The 21,309-nt window shown below is 42.6% G+C and overlaps 3 protein-coding genes across 4 annotated transcripts; 2 read left to right on the plus strand and 1 right to left on the minus strand.

Moving 5' to 3' along the window:
- Window positions 1-287: 287 nt before the first annotated feature.
- blzf1 (basic leucine zipper nuclear factor 1) lies at window positions 288-5,789 on the minus strand. 2 transcript variants are annotated; one of them, XM_078246605.1, is made up of 7 exons: window positions 5,702-5,789; window positions 4,784-4,869; window positions 3,208-3,659; window positions 2,620-2,819; window positions 2,224-2,352; window positions 1,374-1,593; window positions 288-1,277 (listed from the first exon to the last, which is right to left on the minus strand). In XM_078246605.1, the coding sequence occupies exons 2-7, from the start codon at window positions 4,800-4,802 to the stop codon at window positions 1,092-1,094; spliced, it is 1,206 nt and encodes a 401-aa protein (XP_078102731.1). In that variant the 5' UTR covers window positions 4,803-4,869; window positions 5,702-5,789; the 3' UTR covers window positions 288-1,091. The 2 variants fall into 2 exon arrangements, with proteins under 2 accessions (XP_078102731.1, XP_078102722.1); XM_078246596.1 differs by lacking the exon at window positions 5,702-5,789 and adding an exon at window positions 5,225-5,335.
- Window positions 5,790-5,803: 14 nt separating this feature from the next.
- Window positions 5,804-15,824, plus strand: ercc5 (excision repair cross-complementation group 5). The gene is given in 16 exon segments (XM_078246570.1): window positions 5,804-6,170; window positions 6,303-6,478; window positions 6,608-6,723; window positions 6,875-6,887; window positions 6,889-6,977; window positions 7,262-7,337; window positions 7,753-7,896; window positions 7,990-8,200; window positions 8,583-9,539; window positions 10,382-10,665; window positions 10,825-10,944; window positions 12,691-12,904; window positions 13,358-13,502; window positions 13,634-13,834; window positions 14,028-14,112; window positions 14,811-15,824. Coding segments are annotated over 16 exon segments (3,447 nt in total). The 5' UTR covers window positions 5,804-6,082; the 3' UTR covers window positions 15,339-15,824.
- Window positions 15,825-15,907: 83 nt separating this feature from the next.
- Window positions 15,908-21,035, plus strand: mettl21e (methyltransferase like 21e). The gene is made up of 5 exons (XM_078246616.1): window positions 15,908-16,236; window positions 18,367-18,527; window positions 18,630-18,747; window positions 18,857-18,954; window positions 19,366-21,035. Exons 1-5 carry the CDS (start codon window positions 16,182-16,184, stop codon window positions 19,690-19,692), a joined length of 759 nt encoding a protein of 252 aa, XP_078102742.1. The 5' UTR covers window positions 15,908-16,181; the 3' UTR covers window positions 19,693-21,035.
- Window positions 21,036-21,309: the final 274 nt, after the last annotated feature.

Here is a 21,309-nt window from a genome sequence, read left to right on the forward strand (position 1 = left end):
AAACTACTTTGGTCTTTATTTTGGTCTGACATGGATGAAAAACGATGCATAAATATTTATGGTGTGCTTTCACTGTGACTTTTACTGTCACCATTAATGCAAACTTTTCCAAACAGATTAACATTATACAGCTTTGTTTTTAAAAAATTGCAAAAAGGCATGTGCAATACATTACTCGTCATTTCATAGTGTATTCTGAGGCAAAAAAACCAAATTTTTAAATGAATTACAAAATCATCACCCAAAAGGAATGACAAACAAAAATAGTAATTTCAAATGTTATTGGATTTTACCTTAAATGTTGCTTTAAATTTTTCTAACACCACACAAGTGTGTACAATAATTTATTGTAGTACCGTCAATCACTTCCAAAACATTCAATGTATATTATAACACCTTTACAGCATGCATTGTACAAAATATATTAATTCAATATAATAGCACCATCATATCGAGAAATTGGGTACATAGGTACAGAGCACGTGCGACTGTACAATTAGCTCAATGTCTGTTAACTTCCTGCAGGATGTTCCCATAACAGCCGGCCCGGTCAAAACGTATCAATACAGCCCGTTTGCTCTATTGTATGCACATTGACTTATAAGATTATGTAAACAACACTTAATACACGAGCCTTATATTCAAGTTTGAATAAGCAGACACTGTCTGTTCACCACGTAACACTGACTCGTCTTGACCTCACAATAAATAGCCTTTTTTCCATAGTTTAAACCAGACTACAATGGCTCTAAAATGCACTCGGTTTTCGGCACTTTCACATCATGATCCCTGAACAAACTCCATTTTTGTTTTGGGTTAAAGCGAGCAAAATTAAACAGCAGGCTGATCAAGTTTTAAAACATCTGAAATTGTGGAAATCCAAAGATCAGAGATGCAACGCACTAAAATGGGTAGCTGATACAAAAGAAATGTCTGCTGGAGAAGTCAACGTTTTGGTGTTGAGTGAAGGAGCAGAAGTTGACACAAAACGGCAATATCCAACAGAGTACACTCCCGTTCAGATCTCATTTCGTAAAAAGCTCCGATGCTGCATTGGTGCCAAATGGGGACGTTTTGCTGCTCCTCCACCCCTACAGCACCAGGATGTCTCCGGTGCAGCGCTCGCAGCAGTTAAAAGTAATGTTCTCATAGCGGGTATATGGGTGAAACCTGCCGATGCTCTTCTTATTGCTGAGAAAGCTTGGGGGGGTGGAGTCGCTGAGCGGAGGGTCTGCTGTGTTTTCTGAACAGGAAATTGGATCTAAATTCTTCAGCACCTAAGATAGAAAACAGACAAAACATTTGTGAAGCTCTGGATGTCATGACAAATGTTAGAGAACAGTCAGATTCGTACACGGATATGAAGTTCGTACCTTCTCAGCCATCTTCTCGGCCGGAGTGCTACAGAGCTGCTCCGCCGTAGCACTGGTGCTCTTCACCGCGCTACTGGTGTTACCCAGCAGGTGGGAGTTGATGGCGTCTGCTAGCTTGTGATTGGCTGCTGCCAGATCTCCTGTGCTGAGGGGCTGTGCACTGGGGTAGTACGTCTGCGGTCTACCCCACTGCAGGGACACCAGGAGCTGCTCCAGAGATCTGAAGACAGAAAAGCGAGCAACGTCAGCACATCATCATCATCTATGCTAACAAAACGTTGCAGGAGGTGCACAAACTTTCAATTCTATGTGATCGGCAGCCAACGATATCCAAAATCTAAGACGATATCTAGTCTCATATCACGATATCGATATATTGCCCAGCTCTATACTGCTATAATAATTATTATCTTCTCTCTGGCTCTCTATCACACTCCTTTTGAATAGCCTAACAAATGCACCGGACAGTGGACATCTAGAGTAGAGTGCTTACTGTGAAGGAAATGCCATAAGTGGACCTACGACTTTATTTATCATTAATAAACACGTTGAATTGAACCAAGTTCGAGTGTTCCTCATCTTTAGGATTTTTGTTGGGGCATTTTTTTATTAGATAAAAGTTAAGTGCAGATAGAGAGGAAAGGGGGGAGAGAGAGTAGGGGTGACATGCAGCAAAGGGCCGCACACAAACCCGGGCCGATGCCAAGGACTCCGCCTACATGGGACACACACTCTACTGGGTGAGCTCTCTCTCATATATATATATATATATATATATATATATATATATATATATATACATATATCTATATATATATATATATATACACACACACACACACACACACACCTGTGAGTGAGCATCATGTCGCTGGAGAACTCTTCTCTCTCCAACAGCAGGTCCTGGATAGCTCCTTGTGCCTCCCTGGTCTGTCTCTGCAGCGCTGCTCTGGCATTCGTCAGCTCCTCTGCCATGACTCTGAGGAGACAATGACAACATTGATGCAAGTGTTTTGATCAGCATGACAACGTTCAATTAGGTCATCTCAGATTGATCCTTGTAGAAGTAGAATCTTTTTTTAATTGTTGATTTGTCTTCCTCCAGAAAAGCTGAAATGTCGGACGCTTGAAGGATGAGAGCATAGCAGCTGGTAGTGCCCTGAAATAAAAATGTCCCATCCCTTTCCATCATTTCCAACCACTTCTCCATTTCATTTGTCACACAATTGTTTGGTCTACTTCATACCTGCTGGCCAGGAACTTGCTCCTCCAAACGTCACACTGGATACTCATTCGCTCCAGCTGCTCTGCGGTGTGTGCCAGACTCCGGCCTAGAGCCTCATTCTCCAGAATCAGCTGGTTCTTCTCCCGCGACATACGCTCAAAGTGGTACTGAAGGTCATCACCCACCGACGCCACCAGCAGTTTCTTCAGCTCACGGTTCACCTGGCACACGGATGAAAGTTACCAAAAATACTTTTACAGCTGTATGTGTGTGCATGAGGAAATACACTGCTTTTATATTCACTTAAAAACACGTAATCACTGAAAAGACAAAAATACAGGGCTCTCATTTCTTAGTCAACTCAAAGAGACAATAAGGAGCATGATTATATTGTATTACCAATTTGGACTTATCTGGACAGAATTACAAATTCAAGCAATTTTACATGAAACATTGGAATTCATTGATAATATTAGTGATCGCTATACTGTTCAAACTATCCATAATTCCTGCATGGTTTGATACATGAAACGGCAATAACCCTGACTGTGCAAAGCCTAGTATGTCTAATATCTTAATAAAATGCATCTGCTTCATTTGGGGCCTTACCTCTGTCTGCACACGGAGCTGATTGGAAAGCCCTTCCTTGTCCTGCAGCAGCCTGCGTTCAGAGTTCTGCAGCTTATCCAGCTGTCCTCTCCAGTCCTCCACCAGAGGTAGCGGGGGAGAGCCCTGCTCCTCAGCCTGTTGCCCAGCCTCCCCTTTGCCCTCAGCAGGTCTTGTACGGGTGTGCCGGCTAATAGCAGCACGTGGGATGATGATCCTCACAGCCTCCACCTCCGTGCAGGCCTCTCGACTCACCCTGCCCAGGTGGAGCACCCCGAGAGGCTGGGGGGGAGCGGGATGGGTAGATTTGGGACAGTGTTTGGGGCTAGCCACCTTCAGAAGGGGAACTGCAGACGGACCTGGTGGCAGTGTCTCCGTGTTTACCTCCAGGACGGCGGGCGGTTTTTCAGTTTCCATGCCATCGCCAGTGCCTCGGATAGGCACACTAGCAGGGCCTGGAATAAATAAATATAGCCAAGTTTACACTTTGAACTTAAATGTGTCCTGAGTGATCCAATCAGACGTGGACCGCTCTAAATGCAGGAGTGAACATTCCTATAAACACACTGTATTGCACAAAGAAACAGTTGATTTGCCAATGCCAAATATACGGTGGCCGACAGGGGCAAACGCCCCGCAACTTAAGAAAACACACGCAAATAGACAAAACACAAGCAAATTAAGAAAACAACTTCATTAATTTGACAACACATGCGCAGCATTCAGCAAATGCGCTGCAAATACACACAACACAACCAAATAGATAAACGCGCAGCAAATATGAAACGATGCAAAAAGAAAAGCACACAAACCCAGAAAACAAATGCAACAACAAAAACGCAGCATCCAGATTACACAACGGAAGTTCTCCAGACCTCTAGAAGGAGCAGCTAAGTGGAACAGCTTGACTTTCAACCCCCACGGGGAGAGAGCACTCTGCCTTTTTATTAGAGTCGGGTATGGCTGCAGCCTGGAGAACTCCATAGACTGTATATTAAATATAGATGCTGCATTTTTTTGTTGCATTTGTTGTCTGGGTTTGTGTGCTTTTCTTTTTGCATCGTTTCATATTTGCAGCGCGTTTATGTATTTGGTTGTGTTGTGTGCATTTGCAGCGCGTTTGCTGAATGCTGCACATGTGTTGTCAAAAAGGAGTTTGAAAAAAAAAAAACTAAACGATTATATTCCTCAAAGTAAGGTTCAGACAAGACTATAATTTTGATATCAGCACATAAACTCAGGTACTGAATGGGCAAAAGTATAGAAACATTTCAAATAACACCCAGCCATAGCTGTATGGATGAGTGGAGAGGGTTTTTTTCTGTGTTTAGCAGCAGTTACAAAATCTGAAAAATCAAGTGATCACTTAAGATGGTGTATGTTCACGGTATCATTTTAAAGTTGTAATGAAAGACAATATCGATCGGTCTAAACCGGCTAACTATGAAAGCAGTTCCCTGTGTAATAACCTTAACATACATTCTATGTAAATGCTCAACAGTAAACAGAATGAAAACATAATTATTAGTGATGGTCCTAAATAAAAGTAGTCCCAAATTAAAACCATAACGTTACATACCTCTCACAGCAGCAGTCATTGTGGAGGTGCTGTTAGTTGAGAAGGAAGTCCGTTACAGTTCAGGTGAAACCAGGTGACTCGTCGTCCTGTGACAATTAACAATGGAGAAAGTGTTTTGTTGTTGTTAGCATCTCTAGCATTCAGTGTTAGTGACGGCGATCAAAGACGGCCGCTGGTCAAAAGTCAGGTTGAACAGCTGAGGTCCTGATAACGATAATGTTACACGATAACAGTAGCTAGCTAACTTAGCTGGGTAGCTAACGTTACCCTGCTAACGTTAGCTAGCTGTTTGCTGAGCAGCGTTGACGGGAAGTTTAACAACCCCACGTTAAAGTAACGTTAACGCTATCATGATAGCTGCTTCCTACACGGAAAGAACCTTCCCAGTAGCATCATCTGGGATCAGATTTGGGAATTCAGACAAATTGTTAGATAACATACCAGCCGGGTAACTGGGTCAAACCTCCTCGATTAATTCGCTGTAAGCAGCAGCTACAAGCAAGCTGTTTATTTTGTCACCGGACACAGTTGGCCTGATCTGACGAGTTGAAAGGGGCGATTTCTGCCCTGGGTCTGTATCTCAGGCAACACTTCCTGCCACGAAACACAACAGAGAAACACCTCCTCTTTTGCAAACTAAAGGCCGCAGAGAGTTCACTGTTCGGCACTGTGCATCGATCAATACTCCAACTCGTTCGTCTAACTTTTCTACTGACAATATCTATAACAATGACATTTTGTCGAAGCAGCAGCAAGAGAAGCTTTAGCCTGACAGGCTAAATCCAGGAAAAAAATAACAATTGAAAGTCAACTGTCCGTCCTATCCACAAAAACTGATTTCTGATCGGTTGCCGTGTTGTTCCAAACAATTACTCACGAGCCGTATAGACATAATCATTAAACGGCTCTGGTTCTTACCGTAATTCTTATAAGAGAAACGAACCGTGAAACTGATTAAACATCATTCATGCTGCTGCCCGAAGCTGGTGGTGTAGCTGTCTATGGGTGTAACAGCTCAATATAACCCGACGTGAATAAGGCGGAACCTTCATGCGTAGTCAAGTAACGTTATTGCTTTCCGGACAAAAATAGTGTAACAACCAACGTTGAAAAGTGCAGCAGTTTATGCTCTCTTTTACTGTCTATGAGTTCATGCCGTGCAGATTCTTATTTTCCACTTTAGTGATTTCGGAGTTGATATGAGAACATGCTCAGATAAGTGAAGCACAATTAATTTGTTTTTGTTTTTCAGTTTTTAATATTGACAGTATTTCGGTTGAGTTTTGGTCTATAGTTATAATGGGAGTGCATGGGCTCTGGAGGCTGCTGGAGAGTACAGGGAAACCCATCAACCCTGAGACTCTGGAGGGAAAGGTCCTTGCTGTTGGTATCCTGACTTGGTTGTGATCTATACATCTATCTTTCTATCTGTCATTGTTTGAGCAGGGTCCCATCGTCTTTATCTCTCTGTCAGATCATGTATTGTAACCGACTGTCAACCTTAACCGGACCCCTCCAGACATCAGTATATGGCTGAACCAGGCAGTGAAGGGGGTGAGGGACCGTGAAGGCAACAGTGTCCAGAACGCCCACCTCCTCACTCTCTTCAACCGCATCTGTAAGCTGCTCTTCTTCCGCATCAGGCCAGTCTTTGTGTTTGATGGGGACGCACCACTGCTAAAGAAACAGACTCTGGTACGTCCAATGCTGTCTGAAGAGCCACATGAGCAGTCTGTCTGTGTAAAATACTTCTTTGAGATTTCTTCCAAATGGATGTGATTCCCACATATTCTGTCATTTCACATGGCCGTGCCTCTTCTGCAGGCTCTGAGGAGGCAGAGGAAAGAGGAGTTGAGCCGGGAGTCGAAACAGACCAATGAGAAACTTCTCAAAACATTCCTGAAGAGACAAGCGATCAAAGCTGCACTTGGAGACCGCAGGTAAGAGACCGTGGCAGTGTACAATGGAGGGATGGCAACAACAGAAAAACGCCAATGTTTCTCCTTTCTCTCCCTCTCTACTTACCTACTGTCTGAATGCATAATTTCTTAAAAACTACAAGGTGAACTGTCTACTCTCCTACCGCCACAGTAAGGATCCTCTACCCAAGCCTCTCCACTGTGAGGAGAGATGAGGTGGACGACATGTATGTTCTACCAGCCCTGCCAGCTGCAGAGGAGAAGGACAAAAACAGGTCAGAGGCCTGGAGAAGATTACTGTTTGCTAGTTATAGTAAATAAAGTGGCAATTCAGTCATATTATCTACAGTACAGTCCACTCCAGAGTTTTAAATCCATTGTTTGCGAAACAGTTGAGGAGGCTCCAAAGCTTTTTCATCTTCACGTGTTACATGTGTTAGATAGGAGAGTCAAGTTAACACTAACTGTGCATGAAGGAGCACACATAATGTATTGTTTTATACAATTATTTCACCTACAATACTGGTATAATCATTTTGAATGTGTTTCGTTCTTGCAGTTCCGAGGAGGACGAGGAGGAGGAGGAGGAAGAGAAAGAGTTGGAGGAGACAGACGACGGCTATCACATGTATCAGGTGAAATGATTACATGCACAAGAGCATCACATTCTATAGCACCAACACCAAATAAAATAGCTTCAAATAGTTAGTTTTTTTATTCAAGCAAATATTGATGGTATTTTGGCTTTTTAATAGTATTTTCATATTGCTTGGTTGTTGTTGGATCCTGGTCTGGTCCTGGCTGTGTAGCAACAAAGTTTTTTTGCTGAGTGAAATTAGCAGTGAAGGCCTCTGTTGAGGGATCATATCTTCTTGATTGTTTCATAAAACTCTACGAGTTGCCAGTGTGTTTCTTATTTAGAGTCATGTCCAAAAAAATCACATTATTACTATGTTCTTATATTGGTTGGCTTTATCGCCCAGCCTTTCTCTGTGTAAACGCCCTGTTTGATAATTGACATTTAAAGCCAGATTGCTCATTGTGTCTTAGGGACAATTGTATGAAGACCCCAACTCAGTGGACATTAACTCAGAGGAGTTTGCCAGCCTGCCTCCTGAAATGAAACATGAGATACTCAAAGACATGAAAGAGTTCTCCAAAAGACGTCGGACCATGTACCACAAACCCCCAGAGGTACTATTAGCTCTCATTCGTGGCACACCCACTCACTCACCCATCTCACCCATCTCTTGCTCTTCAACACAGACTCCTCTTCACTTCTCTTAGCATTCAGGAGACTTTTCACAGTACCAGCTTGCCGGCCTGCTGCAGAGGAACAAGCTGAACCAGCGACTGCAGGGTGTGGAGAAAGAGATGAGCCAGCAGAGCACCGGCAGCGCTCCACAGCTCTACCAACTGGACGGGGACCAGCAGAGTCACAGTGTAGAGTCACACCGACTGGTTTCAGAAGACTATTCCCACTATATCCTTATTAAAGGTGAGGGCAGCTATGATGGTGTTCACTCATCAAAGGACCATAACAGGTTTTCAGTTTTAAACGTTTTCGGTTTTAAACGTATCAAAAAGAAAGTTTCCAAAACACTGCTCACAATTTTATTATGACAGTGTCACTCTAATATAAAGTAAAGCAAACACATTGTTTAGTGTGATATCATATTTTAAATCTCTGCAGGAACATTTGGTGCCATATTTCAATCTATGGTTGTCTGGAGCCTAAGAAATGCATCTATAACCTTCTGATGTGTTTTAGACAGTGGTTGTTGTAAAGTAAAGGCTGATTTGTGGAAGGGGCCAAATCCGAAAATGCAAACTTGTCTTCATTTTCATATTAAAAACACCACTCCGCTCTTTCTACACAGGCTCCAAGAAGAGTGAGACTGCCCCCGAGAGCCGACCTGCAGCTGCAGGCTGGTCTGGGAGCTCCCTGACAGGCTGCGAAAGACGAGCAGCAGACAGACCTGAGCCATTGTGGCGTCCTGCTTGTGAGGACGAGGCAGAAGTGCAGGGTCCCTCCTCAAAAAACTCCAAACCCTCTGTCTTAAAACCGTCTCGGGGAGACCCATCACCTCCCTCGCCTCGTACACTCAAGGCGATCCAGGCTGCAATGAGCGACAGCTCAGACGAGGAGAAGGTGGACCATGATAAGGACGGCAGTATGTCCCCGCGCACCCTGCTGGCAATCCAACGAGCTCTAGCTGAGGAGGAAGATGGCGCTGCTGCACACAGCACTCTAATCAGCAGCACATCCACCAAAGTGCAGGCAAATATTCATCATCCTGGGCCACAAGTGGTCATCGGCAGCTCAGAGGAAGAGACAAAACCTGAAGATGTGAACCCTTTGCCTAATGAAAAATCAGATTTTAAGGGGAACCCAACAGGGCAAAGTTTACACGGGAAAGATGGTTTGTTTGTTAGTAGTTCTGAAGATGAGATGGAGAGTGTGATCGGTCAGAGAAATGAAGCACTTCGCTATGCGGCGCAGCAACAAACTCTTGAGACGGAGATGAAGTCAGAAGAGGAGACAAAGAGAAGACAGTTGACAGAGGATATACAGACGGGAAGTAGAGGACAGATGGAGAAACCAGAAGAGCTGGAGGGATTGAACACAAAGCCACGTGCTGCTGCTGCTGCTGCTTCCAATCAAAACGCATTATCCATTAATCTCTCTGCTCAACTATTTGGAAAACCCCTCAGTGCAGAGACTGACATTCATCCTGCGTTGTTAAAGCAGAGGAGCAACAAGATGATTGAAGCTCAAGGGGAAAGGAACGGAGATGATGTGAAGTCGGAGGGCAGTGAGGAGAGCGAGTCAGAAGGTGCAGTAATAGTTGGGTTAAGATCACACTCATTCGTCATAGTCGTATCCAATTTAAATTCATTTATCGCATATATTGGACCAAAGTCAGGTTAGCAAAGCTCAAACCAGAGATGGATCCTACATGTGATAGGTGCAGGCAGGCCCCAGCTTCTCTGCTTCACATGTTCTGGCTTTGTCTAAGTTTGACTGGTTTCTGGAAATTTATTTTTAAACCCTATGTCAGTTGCACCGGGCTCTGTAATTAACCCTTGCCCACTTGTTGCACTTTTTGGTCTCTCCCTAAAAACTGCAAATTTTTTTCAAACCTCCATAAAGCCAGGCGATTGATTCTCCTTAACTGGAAGTCAAGCCAACCGCCTACTCATATAAACTGGGTACGTGACTTAATGAGCTGCATCCATCTTGAAAATATAAGATATCTGAGAGATGGGAAGCAGGAGAAATTTAGGACCATTTGGAACCCTTTCATTTCCTACTTCTCTTCTATCAATGCCACATCTTGCCATCACTGTCTTCATTAGTCCCCAGCTGATACCCTAGAGACGAACCACCTTTATTTAGTTATGTTATTTTAATTATTTTAATTTATTATGTTATTTATTTTCTATATCTTTTTTATAATCTTTTTCGCTCCTCTTGCTTGATGTGATAGTAACATCACAATTATAGTTTTTTTTTCTTCTATCGAATAACTACAATTGCCATAGAGGATGTGATTGTTGTTCAATATGTCTGTTTATGAAAATAAAGTTACATTAAAAAGAAAAACAAAGATCACACTCATTCATAACTTCTGAAACCAGCAGATATTAACGGAAGGGCTCTTTTGTGTTTTCCCAGAGAGCTTCATCGAGGTGTCAGACGAAGAATTTCCAGAGGACGATGCAGATGACTCACTAGTGATGACGGGACAGAAAGGATCTCCAGATGAGGCCCGTAGAGACGAGACCAAGCAGGAAGAAAACCCAGAGGAAGGGTTGACAGAGGCTCCAGCTGCTGCTTTGGAATTAGAGGAAGAAGAAGACAAAAAGAGACGGACAGAAGAGAACGCGCTAAAGGAGGGAACAGAGACAGAAGAATCCAGCTCAGCTCCAGCAATCAATGAATGGGAACACTTTGATGTGGTAAGCTTCCGTGTCAGTATTGTTTAGACACGCAATATTTTGCCTATAATGATAAAAACTATTTTAAAGAATATAAAAGTTACCCTTAGGATTTAAAACAGAAAAATAACAAAACAATCGATCATTTTATTTTGACTTTGTGTGTGCGTGTGTGTGCAGGATGAGCTGGAGGCGCTGGAGAGCTCTCTGCAGGCGGAGCAGAGCAGCCTGAGAGAGCTGAAACAGCAGCAGGAGAGGATGGCGAACACAGTCACTGGACAGATGCACCTGGAAAGCCAGGTGAACCGAAGACACTGTGAAATCACATCAGGACATACAGACACATTTAAACCACAAATGCACTCCACTCCTCACACTTATCCTTAAGGAACTTATGAGCTGCTATTAGAGCTGGGCGATATGGAGAAAATCAAATATCAAGATATTTTTGACTAAATACCTCGACATCGATACCGCAACGATATTGTAGTGTTGACTATTGGTGCTTTCACAAAGTATTTACACAATGAGATTTTTGATAAATAATCATCTGTAATGTAGATATAATGACTAAGTGGGTAAAGGCAAATAATAGAACAGTTACAACAGTCTGGTAAGTTCAGAAAATGACATCACTTTACTGTAATGCAGCCTTTAAAACCAGGAAAAGACAACACTTATGTCATATTACGATATCCAAAATCTAAGACGATATCTAGTCTCACATCACGATATCGATATAATATCGATAATAGAGATGCACTGATTACAACTTTCTAGGCCGATTCCGATTTTCTTTGAGTTAGGCCAGCCAATACCGATTTTTGGCGATTCCGATTTCATTTTTTCTAACCACTTTACAGCACACACAAATATGTATTTTCTATCTTTTCTTTAATAGAACATTTTGCACAAAACATAGGACATTTTTTGAACAGATAATGGATCACAATAAAATAGAACTATATAAATTACTCCTGGTGTGGGAAATTCACACACATCTAAAGGTCAATGTTAGAACCATTTCCTTCTTTTCACATCCAATATCTAACTAAAGAAATGTGATTTTGGTTTTTGGTGTCGTCCCTCCATGCCCTACTCTGTCCTTGCAGGTGTTGCATATTGCAAACTTGTTGTCTTCTGCATACACGCTGAAGAATTTCCAAACAGCTGACATGTTGCAGGTTAATTCACGAGGTTCCCTACATGTTCAAGAATAGCGCCGACACGCGCTTCACACCGCGAGCGGGTACGCGCGACACACGGCGGAAAAGTTGAGAGAAAGGAAAAAGAGACTGTGCTGTCGCGTCCATGTGTGTGCGTGCGTCCTTGAGAACTGTAACTCGTATAACGTATGTTGTCAGTTAATTGTAGCATTGACCGGCATGACATCGGCATATGTCAGACTGACCTGCCGGTCACCGGTGATGGCCGAGCGTGTGAAAACCGGCCAATTCCGGTCACCAGCCGGTCTATCGGTGCATCTCTAGTCGATATATTGCCCAGCTCTAGCTGCTATCAAAGAATTTTCATTGTAAAAATAGAATACAAATGTAGATACACATGCATGATATGTGTCAACCTGGAGAAGGCGACTGGGGGATATATTTGTTTGCGCTGCCTCTGCCGTACATTCCCAGAGCCATGCAGTCAGTATTACTTTACAATCCTTGTGGTAAGTGTGCGTGTGTCTGTCAACTCATTCACACTATTAAATATCACAGGCTGTCAGCATTTTCTGCCTTCTAACACCACCACGTAATGTAAAACCTCTAAAATGCAATTCTTTATTAATCCCCTTGGCTGTTTTGATAATGCTGCTAAGAGCGAAGGTATTTCTCAGATGATTGCCAAAACATGCACATACTAAAAAGGTTGTAGTTATAAGATCACAGTGCAAAACATAGTGTCATCAAGAAATCAGCATAACCCCGATGTGTGCAGATTAAGACACAAACCATCAGCTTTGGTACCTAGGCCATTGTGTGTTTGTTTTTTTTGTTTTTTTTTATTTGCGAGCAATGACGGTTTCATCTTTGATACCAGGAGCTGCTGCGGCTGTTTGGCGTGCCGTTCATTGTGGCGCCGACGGAAGCCGAGGCTCAGTGTGCAGCACTCGACCGCGCTGAACACACACATGGGACCATTACGGACGACTCAGACGTGTGGCTGTTTGGAGGGAGACACGTCTACAAGAACTTCTTTAGCCAGAACAAATATGTTGAACACTACCAGTACAGTGACCTGCAGAGCCAACTGGGTCAGTGCTCTCCATCATCTGTTTAACGTTTGGTCCTTATAAAGTAACATGTTTGATCATTCATTTCCTCTTATGCTGTTTTTTTTATTTATTTTGATTGTTAAATCGATTGTAAAAACAAACAAAAAATATCTTTTTATAATTTTTTTTTAGTCAGAATTTGACATTTTCTCTCATGTTCCTTTTGAAGTGTCTAAATTGTTCCACTTTTGACTTTTAAATCTTTAATTTTGTGGTGCATATAAAAATTCCTTTGGTCTTAGTTTTGGGGAGAAACAAACCAAACCACAGACATTTATCACATGCATGATGCCATGTCATTAGATTTTTTTTCTGTTAAACCTGCAGATACCCTGACTTTTATGTGTCTGTAAATGACAGGTTTGTTCAATCTTATCATATTTATTTAGTTTCCATCTCGTTCTATTCCAATCTGACCTCTGTCTGTCTCAGGCCTGGACCGGACCAAACTGATAAACCTGGCTTATCTGCTCGGGAGTGACTACACAGAGGGCGTGCCGGGGGTCGGATATGTTACTGGCATGGAGATACTGAATGAGTTCCCAGGGCCAGGCTTGGAGCCACTCTCACAGTTCAGGTGTGTGTGTGTGTATTTTTAAAGCTAGTTTATTAATCGTTTAGTTACATTTTTTAAGTTCTATATTAATTAAGGTTTATATTGTTTAAAAAGAAAATAGCATTTTTAACATTGATTGATTGATTCTTTAGTAAATGGTGGTTAGAGGCTCAGGAGAAAAAGCGTCTGGTAGCTGATCCTCGGGACACCAAGGTTAAGAAGAAATTGAGGGACCTAAAACTGCATCCTGGGTTCCCTAACCCTGCGGTGGCTCAGGCTTACCTGCAACCTGCTGTGGACCAATCGGAGAGCTTCTTCAGCTGGGGACGCCCACAACTCGACATGATCAAAGAATATCCTCTGTGTGTGTGTGTGTGTGAGTGAGTGTGAGTGAGTGTGTGTGAGTGTGTGTGAGTGTGTGTGAGTGTGTGTGAGTGTGTGTGTGTGTGTGTGTGTGTGTGTGTGTGTGTGTGTGTGTGTGTGTGTGTGTGTGTGTGTGTGTGTGTGTGTGATCAATGTATTAAGTTTCCTTAACCAGTCTTTTACATTCTGTCTGAGTCGTTTTGGCTGGAGCAGTCGGAGGACAGAGGAGACTCTTCAGCCTGTGATCAAGCAGCTCAACACCCAGCAGGTAACCAGGGTTACTAGTACCCCAAGGGATACTTTTGTAGTTATTTGCCAGCTAATTACTCAACTAATTAACCCAACTAGAATAGATTTAGGAAATATACATCCACGTGTTAAAGAGGAACGTAAACTCTTTGTTATATTTACAAGCTGGCTAAAAGTAATGGATAAGCAGTTTAAATTGGTAACTAAAAGTAATGGAGAAATGGTTTAAACATCTAGCTTCTACCATTGTAAGTGATGGGAGTGCAAATGCAAACTTGAGCGTTGACAATTGTACGCAACAAATAGTGTAACATTATCCACTTTTATATGTTCTAGTTAATAATGTTGACTATACATTAAAATATTAAAATTAAACATTAATTATACATTTACATTATACATTAAAATACAATCCATTCATAAGAACATATTTGGAGCATGACGAGTGGTGCCGATGAAGGGTTACTTGAGTTCGTCAGATGGGGCTGTGGGGTTACATCAGATGTACAACTGAAAGAATTTACAGTAGATGGCTGCAACACATGTTCAGTCCAGTAAGCACACTAAACAGCATCTCTGACTGTTGTTCTTGGTCACACACTCTTAAATGTCTCCAGTTTGATCTTGTAAGTTTGAAAGAAGTCAGTAATGGGGGGGGATAAATCCACTTTGTAGTCTAACATCATTCATACTTTATCTCTCACCGTTTTGGTTTAGACTCAGCTGCGGATCGACTCGTTCTTTCGCATGGAGCAACAGGAAAAGCAGACGATCCACAGCCAGCGACTCCGCAGAGCCGTCACCTGCTTAAAGAGAAAGGAGAGAGATGAAGGAGAGGAGGAGGACAGTGAGGAGGAGATGCCATCCCCATCCAAATTTAAGAAAGGGAAGGAAGCAAACAGGAGTCTGAAGAAAGGAGGAGGAGGCGAGAGAGAAGAAGAGAGGACCGTGGCAGGAGGAGGGTTTCTGGGGTCGGAGGTGATTGTCAAATCTCCTCTGAAGGATGTCAGCAGCACCAGCCAGGAGTCCCTCTCAGTGAAGGCCGTCCCTCAGTCTACTAACACTGTACCTCAGAGGGCCGGGAGGAGCAGCAGCAGCAGCTCGGGGGAGGACAGCGATGGTGGCGGTGAAGTTGCTATGGTTACAGCCCGATCTGTGTTCGAAGGCAGCCGACGAGGCCGCGGAGCGAGAAGCACAAGAGGGAGAGGAAGCACAAGAGGGAAGGGAAGGGCGAAGAAGTTGTGACATAACATTTACAGAAATTGTCCAAGCAATTCTGATATTGAGTGTGAAACATGTCACACACTCCCAAATAATGTCTGTGAAGTTATATTTGAGATGTATAAGGTAAATATGAATCATGAACGGTGATGAATTGAGCTTTTTCCGTATTCTTTCAGAATATGTGTTTTGTAAACTTTCGAGACGTATATCTGTGAGAGGATTGGCAATATGTTGCATTCAATCTTTGAGATACATTGTTTGTAGTTGAAGTCTTTCCAAAGTTTGGCTCAGGCTTGTTATTTGTTGTGCTAATGTTTTAACTGTAAGACTTTAAGACAGGTGCATGTCTTCAGCGCCCCACATCCCATTTCTTTCAGGCAGTATTTCAGTCGCCTTCTGCTTCTGCCTGCCCCCCCCCCTCTGCCTTGGACCCACACCATTGAGGCTTTTGCACATGTGAAACAAATCCTAGCGTGTCTGAATAAATACATGACATTTTTATAACTTGCAGCTTGCAGTGGTATTTTAACTTGTTAGTTAAATTGTTTGGGGGTCTTTATTTAAAACATTACCCCTCCTTTTCACTCCCCAGCTCCAGTTCAGCAGTTGGACAGAGCAGCTGTCGCTGTCCCTCAGGTATATTGCATCAGAGAAGGGTTTTAAGCATGCCCAGAGAGAGCTAGAAATGTTGGGTGGAGTAGAAGTAGTTGGGCAAGAAGTTGGGAAAGGGTGCCAGCCAACAGCCTGCTTGAGATCTGGATCCACAGTGACCCAAAGGACTTCATCAGGGACCACAAATCAAGAACGGCAGTTGGCTGCTATAGATTTTCTGTTTGGGGCGTTATTGCTTGGACTCCTTCAAACATGGAGACTCAACAGCAAAGGATCATGAAGGAGGACTCCAAGACCAAGGAAGAAGGTGAGAATTTGGAGTAATACACAACAACAACAAAAACTAAGGATTCTTTCTCATTTCAGTGGCTTTATTGGCTGTATGGCACAGGTTTTGCTTTTTTTGAAACAAGGTCACAATTTTTAAGAAAGCCTTTTCCTTTATGAAACACTTGTGTCTTAAACATTTCAGAGATAGAATGCATGCATCGTTTAATTTAAATCCAATAAACCAGCTGAGGATTTAATGTCAGAGCTTGTTAGCTGTTTGGCTTGTGTTGAAATATGTATTCCATGCAACAATTGCATCTCTGCTTGTTAATGACAAATATAACCAAGATACTGTATGTATACACACAACAGCTATAAATGGATCTCATAAGCACTCGCCAACCTTTGCATTGTCACTCTGTGGGCTCCCCTGACCTTTTCTTTAAACCAGTGTTACATAACTGAAGATGTTTGTCAGGTGCTGTTAGTAACCGTTGGCACTGACACATAGCTGGAGTCTGACACACTGGCATGATGTTACAAACAAACACAGCAGGAACAGAGGGGCATTATGAGACTAAATGGGATTTATTCATAGATCAGAGAATCAAATGTTACCTGTAATGTGATACGAAAGAAAAACAACAGGATTACTCATCTGCTTGATTGAGGGCTGGAATATTTTAGTGTCACATTTAGGTGATGTGCAGTGATGGACAAAATAAACACGAAACACCGACCAATCCTGCACAGCAGCCCTGCAGTCTTATCATGTTGTTGATGGTTTTCTGTCTAACAGAGATTTTCTTATAATTTTTTACCCAAATTACTTTCTTACTCGTGGTATCTTGCCATTCAGATGGTTTGGCTTTTATTTGGCTAAGTTCTGAAATACCCATCTATGAGATTTCTGCTTCCACTCCTCTACAGTGGAGGAGGTTAATGTACTTAATGTGCCCCCCCCCCCCCCCCAAAAGGCCCATTGTGAGCCAAGAAAAACCCTCCTTTATGATGAATCATGCACAAGTTGAAGGAGCTGATGGGATTACATTTCACTGGAATTGTACCTCATACGATTTCATGTGACAAAAAAAATCACTTTATTGATTGATTGATTGACATATTCATAATTATGTCTTCATTAGCGTTTAGTCACCTGAATTAGTTTCAGGTGATTGTTGAATTGTTGTGTTTTCATTAGCTTAGAATGAACTTTTCATCTTTCACAAAGCCCACCACGTTGCACCGCCATGTTGCACCGCCATGTTGCTACAGTAACCCAGAACGGATAACCAAACAGTGGCTCTAGAGAGGTCCTTTTTCATTGTTTATGCAACCTGAAGGCCACCATAGGTTTTTCTACACACTTGAAAAGGGAGGGTGAGGGAAGGGGTATTCAGCTGGTTGCAATCTGAACCTCACCACTAGATGCCACTAAATCTTACACACTGCTCCTTTTGTCTTTTCATTTGCAATGTCACACAATGTTGATGCACCAGCAATTCAGTCAGCAACTCCTGTAAATCACAAGTACCAAGGCAGGTGCACCATATTAAGCGGAACAACTAATTAGCAATGTGTTTCAATTTAAATTGACTTACTGTTGTTGCTGCTTGAGTTGTTGAAGCATCGAACACCTCAAAATGAATTATTAAAACAGCAGTGGGAACAAGGAACAGTGCTCACAACAGATGGTCATTAACAGATGGGAAGAGACTGCAAACAGTTCACTTTGAACTCAAAAATTGACATAGACTTGACACCTCTGCCAATATCAACACATAAATGACACCATTATGATCTTTTTTTTTGGACATTTTAGGCCTTTATTTGACAGGACAGCTGAAGACTTGAAAGGGGAGAGCGAGGGGGGAATGACATGCAGCAAGGAGGCACAGGTTGGAATTGAACCTGTGGCTGCTGGGTCAACAAGTTAACCTCTATATATGGGCACCTGCTCTACCAACTATGGGCACCCGCCATTATGTCTTTTACAAAACTAGTATTTGCTTGAGGCTACTGATCTGTATTGTAACGTGTTTTGGTTACTTTGCCTCAGTAGCAATGTTGAGTACTGTTTATTCTAATGACCTTTTTCAAAATGTCGGCAAAATTGCCCTCACTTTGTAAGCTTTCTTTTTACCTGTCTCTCCCGTGGATGCAAAAGCAGGTGCTGCTGTGGATGAGGAGCTAGCCAAAGCCATAATGGCTCGCTGTTTCCACCCCTCCGTCATGGGCCCGGAGGCCTGGGAGGGATATGTCTTTTCTGATCTGGAAATCCGTATCAAAGAGTCCACAGACCTCTATGGAGCTGTACTCTGGCCCTCGGTATGCCCAAACATACATTATCCCAAATATTTAGCTGCTGTACTGTCCTCTTTTTTTTTTTTTTGCCCTGTCAGTGAACTATCAACTTGTGTCACCCAACAGGCGATGGTGTTGTGTCATTTCTTAGAGACCAACCGAGACAAACACAACCTGACGGACAAAAATGTGATTGAACTGGGTGCTGGAACTGGGCTCGTCTCCATTGTATCCAGCCTGTTGGGTACGGAAACAAAACAATCCAGTGATTAGCTCTCACAAGTCTCTTTGCTGTCTCAGTTCCTGTTTGTATCTCATTTCTTTTAACACTTAGCTGCACTGTCTCTCTCCAGGTGCTAAGGTGACCTCCACTGACCTGCCAGATGTTTTGGGGAACCTCCAGTACAATGTAATGCGCAACACCAGGGACCGATGCAAGTACATCCCTCTGGTAGGATTTCTATTCTCTCTCTGTAGTAATTTCATACTGTCGAGTTGATAACATACAAAATATATTTAGCTATGGGGTGCCTGGGTAGCTCACGTGGTTGAGCGTGCGCCCTGTGTACAGAGGCTCAGTCCTTGCTGCAGCGGCCGCTGGTTTGATTCCGACCTGTGGCCCTTTGCTGCATGTTGCTGACAAGACAACCATCAGCAATATATGTTGCATTGTGTTTGGTTGTTTTTCGCTGTGTATATTTGGGTCATGGACCAAATATAAAATCTACTGTGTCACTTCATGAAATCTTGAGTGCAGCTAACACCAAAGATGATACAAAACACCTTAAGAGTATGCAAAAGTAGGCTTTACCTTGTAAATAATGTGAAAAATGAATCAACCCTAAATCATCTCTGTTTCTAGGTCACAGAACTCATCTGGGGTCCGGAGGTGGAGCAGCGTTTCCCCCGTGCCACACATTGTTTTGACTACATCCTGGCAGCTGATGTGGTGTACTCACATCCTTACCTGGAGGAGCTGATGGACACATTTGACTACCTGTGCCAGGAAAACACGCAGATCCTGTGGGCCATGCGCTTTCGTCTGGACCCAGAGAACAGCTTCGTTGACCGCTTTCGGCAACGCTTCCACGTGGAGGAGCTGTACGACCTCCCCAGTCTGAGTATCAAACTGTACAGAGCCTGGAGGAAGGACAAGAGGACTAGAGACCAGAGACAGGCTGCTGCCTGAACTGTTAACACAATGCATATTCATTGTGTGTGAGTGTTTCTGTGACTGCAGAATTAGGTGAAATGTATAAATTGTGTTACTGAATGGGAAAGTTTCATTTATTCTGTAATGTCAAGTGTTTTCATGGATCTCTTGTGCAAATGTCTAAATGTCTCTTTTAGACAGTTTCATATGACAGAATATCTTATATTATTATTATATTATATTATTTACTGTATTAACTGGTGTATTTATCTACTAGAAACATTTAAATATAATGCAATACTAATTAACAACACCACAACCTCCAAAATGACCAATGAATTCAATCTGACACGTCAACAAAAGCTGAACAGTCTTATTTATTGTTGATCTGATCATTTTAGTAAACTTTGATAAACTGGCAACTCTATATGTTTTGATACACCTGAGGCTTTTTCATGTTCAGTAAGTGGGCATTTTGGATTTTTCACCCTAATCATGACATCAATGCTCCAAATGCTGTTTTGTTTTAGGTCATGTTGGTCAAGAAGCCCCTCTGCAGGATCAAAGTGATGCAGCACAGACTTACACTTCAGATCTTGGCTGACAATGTTGTTTTGTTCCAGTCAGCTCACAGCTCTGATGATGTGGGCAAATGTGGCTCTGGATTTTTCAAGTGGATTTCTGATGAGCTAGTGGATCTTATTTAGGAGGTCTGTTGCTGTTTGACTTCACATGCACATTATGATCAGGTTTTATTATCATTGCCAGTTTTAACAAGGACAGGAGAAGCATACTATTTATTTCAGTATATCAACTATTGAATGGATTGCCTATACTGTTGGATCAAGTCACTGATGGTTCTCTTAAGATGAACGCTCTGGGGGCCATGAATGACTGGAGCGTTAACCTGATAATGTTAACAGGCAGCAGCAAGCAAAGCTGAGCTGAGCTTTAACGTACAACTGAGGCTGGTGATTGTTTAGCAGGTCAGACAATGTAGAGCTGAACCTGACAAGTGAAGTCTGGGATGTCCTGATGCAACTACTGTTTTGATTCACTTTCACCACTTTCATAGCGTAATTTTCAGTTAAAAAGCTCTAAAAGCAAATTACTGTACACTACCTGCTCAGCACCAAACAGCAGACAGACCCAGTTAGAGACTTGCTGGTGAACCTAGTGGAGCATTTAGCAGCTAAAGCTCCAGATATTTCCTCAAAGAGTTGGTAGGGACCAAAAACAGAGCTAAAAGGAGAGTGAATATTGGACTCACATTCATCAGGTGGCCACAAACTCAACTCCAAATGAATGATAATGTTGCTCTGTAACTGCTGGATGTGTAAATAAGCAACTGTTTGTTACCATAGCAACCTAAAAGATGTAATGGCAGTGTTGTGTTCACAGCTGGTTCCCACTGCCCCCAAGTGGCAGAGAAATTGGTTATTACAGGTCTGATGTGTGACTTGATGTTTGATGCTAGAATGAATGGTCCAAAAGGACGGGCAAAGGCATGACCCGCCTCTGATTGGTTGATGCGTTGGTTAGGTTTACGCATGAGGAGTGAGATTGGTTAAGGTTAGGGTAAGAATATCAGGGTAAGCCAATCAGAGGCAATTACATTTTATAGTTGGGACAGTAACATATATAAAAGCACAA

This window comes from Sander vitreus, chromosome 1 (genome assembly GCF_031162955.1).
Source record: "Sander vitreus isolate 19-12246 chromosome 1, sanVit1, whole genome shotgun sequence".
In the NCBI taxonomy this organism is placed as follows: Eukaryota; Metazoa; Chordata; class Actinopteri; order Perciformes; family Percidae; genus Sander; species Sander vitreus.

Excerpts from the sequence above, each read along its gene's own strand:
- blzf1 (XM_078246605.1), bottom strand. Across the intron at positions 2,820-3,207 it reads AGCTCCGTGTGCAGACAGAG|GTGAACCGTGAGCTGAAGAA; the intron begins GTAAGGCCCCAA and ends TCCGTGTGCCAG. Across the intron at positions 1,278-1,373 it reads CCGAGAAGATGGCTGAGAAG|GTGCTGAAGAATTTAGATCC; the intron begins GTACGAACTTCA and ends TTTCTATCTTAG.
- mettl21e (XM_078246616.1), top strand. The coding sequence starts at position 16,182 with ATGGAGACTCAACAGCAAAGGATCATGAAGGAGGACTCCAAGACCAAG. Across the intron at positions 16,237-18,366 it reads CTCCAAGACCAAGGAAGAAG|CAGGTGCTGCTGTGGATGAG; the intron begins GTGAGAATTTGG and ends TGGATGCAAAAG. Across the intron at positions 18,528-18,629 it reads GAGCTGTACTCTGGCCCTCG|GCGATGGTGTTGTGTCATTT; the intron begins GTATGCCCAAAC and ends GTCACCCAACAG.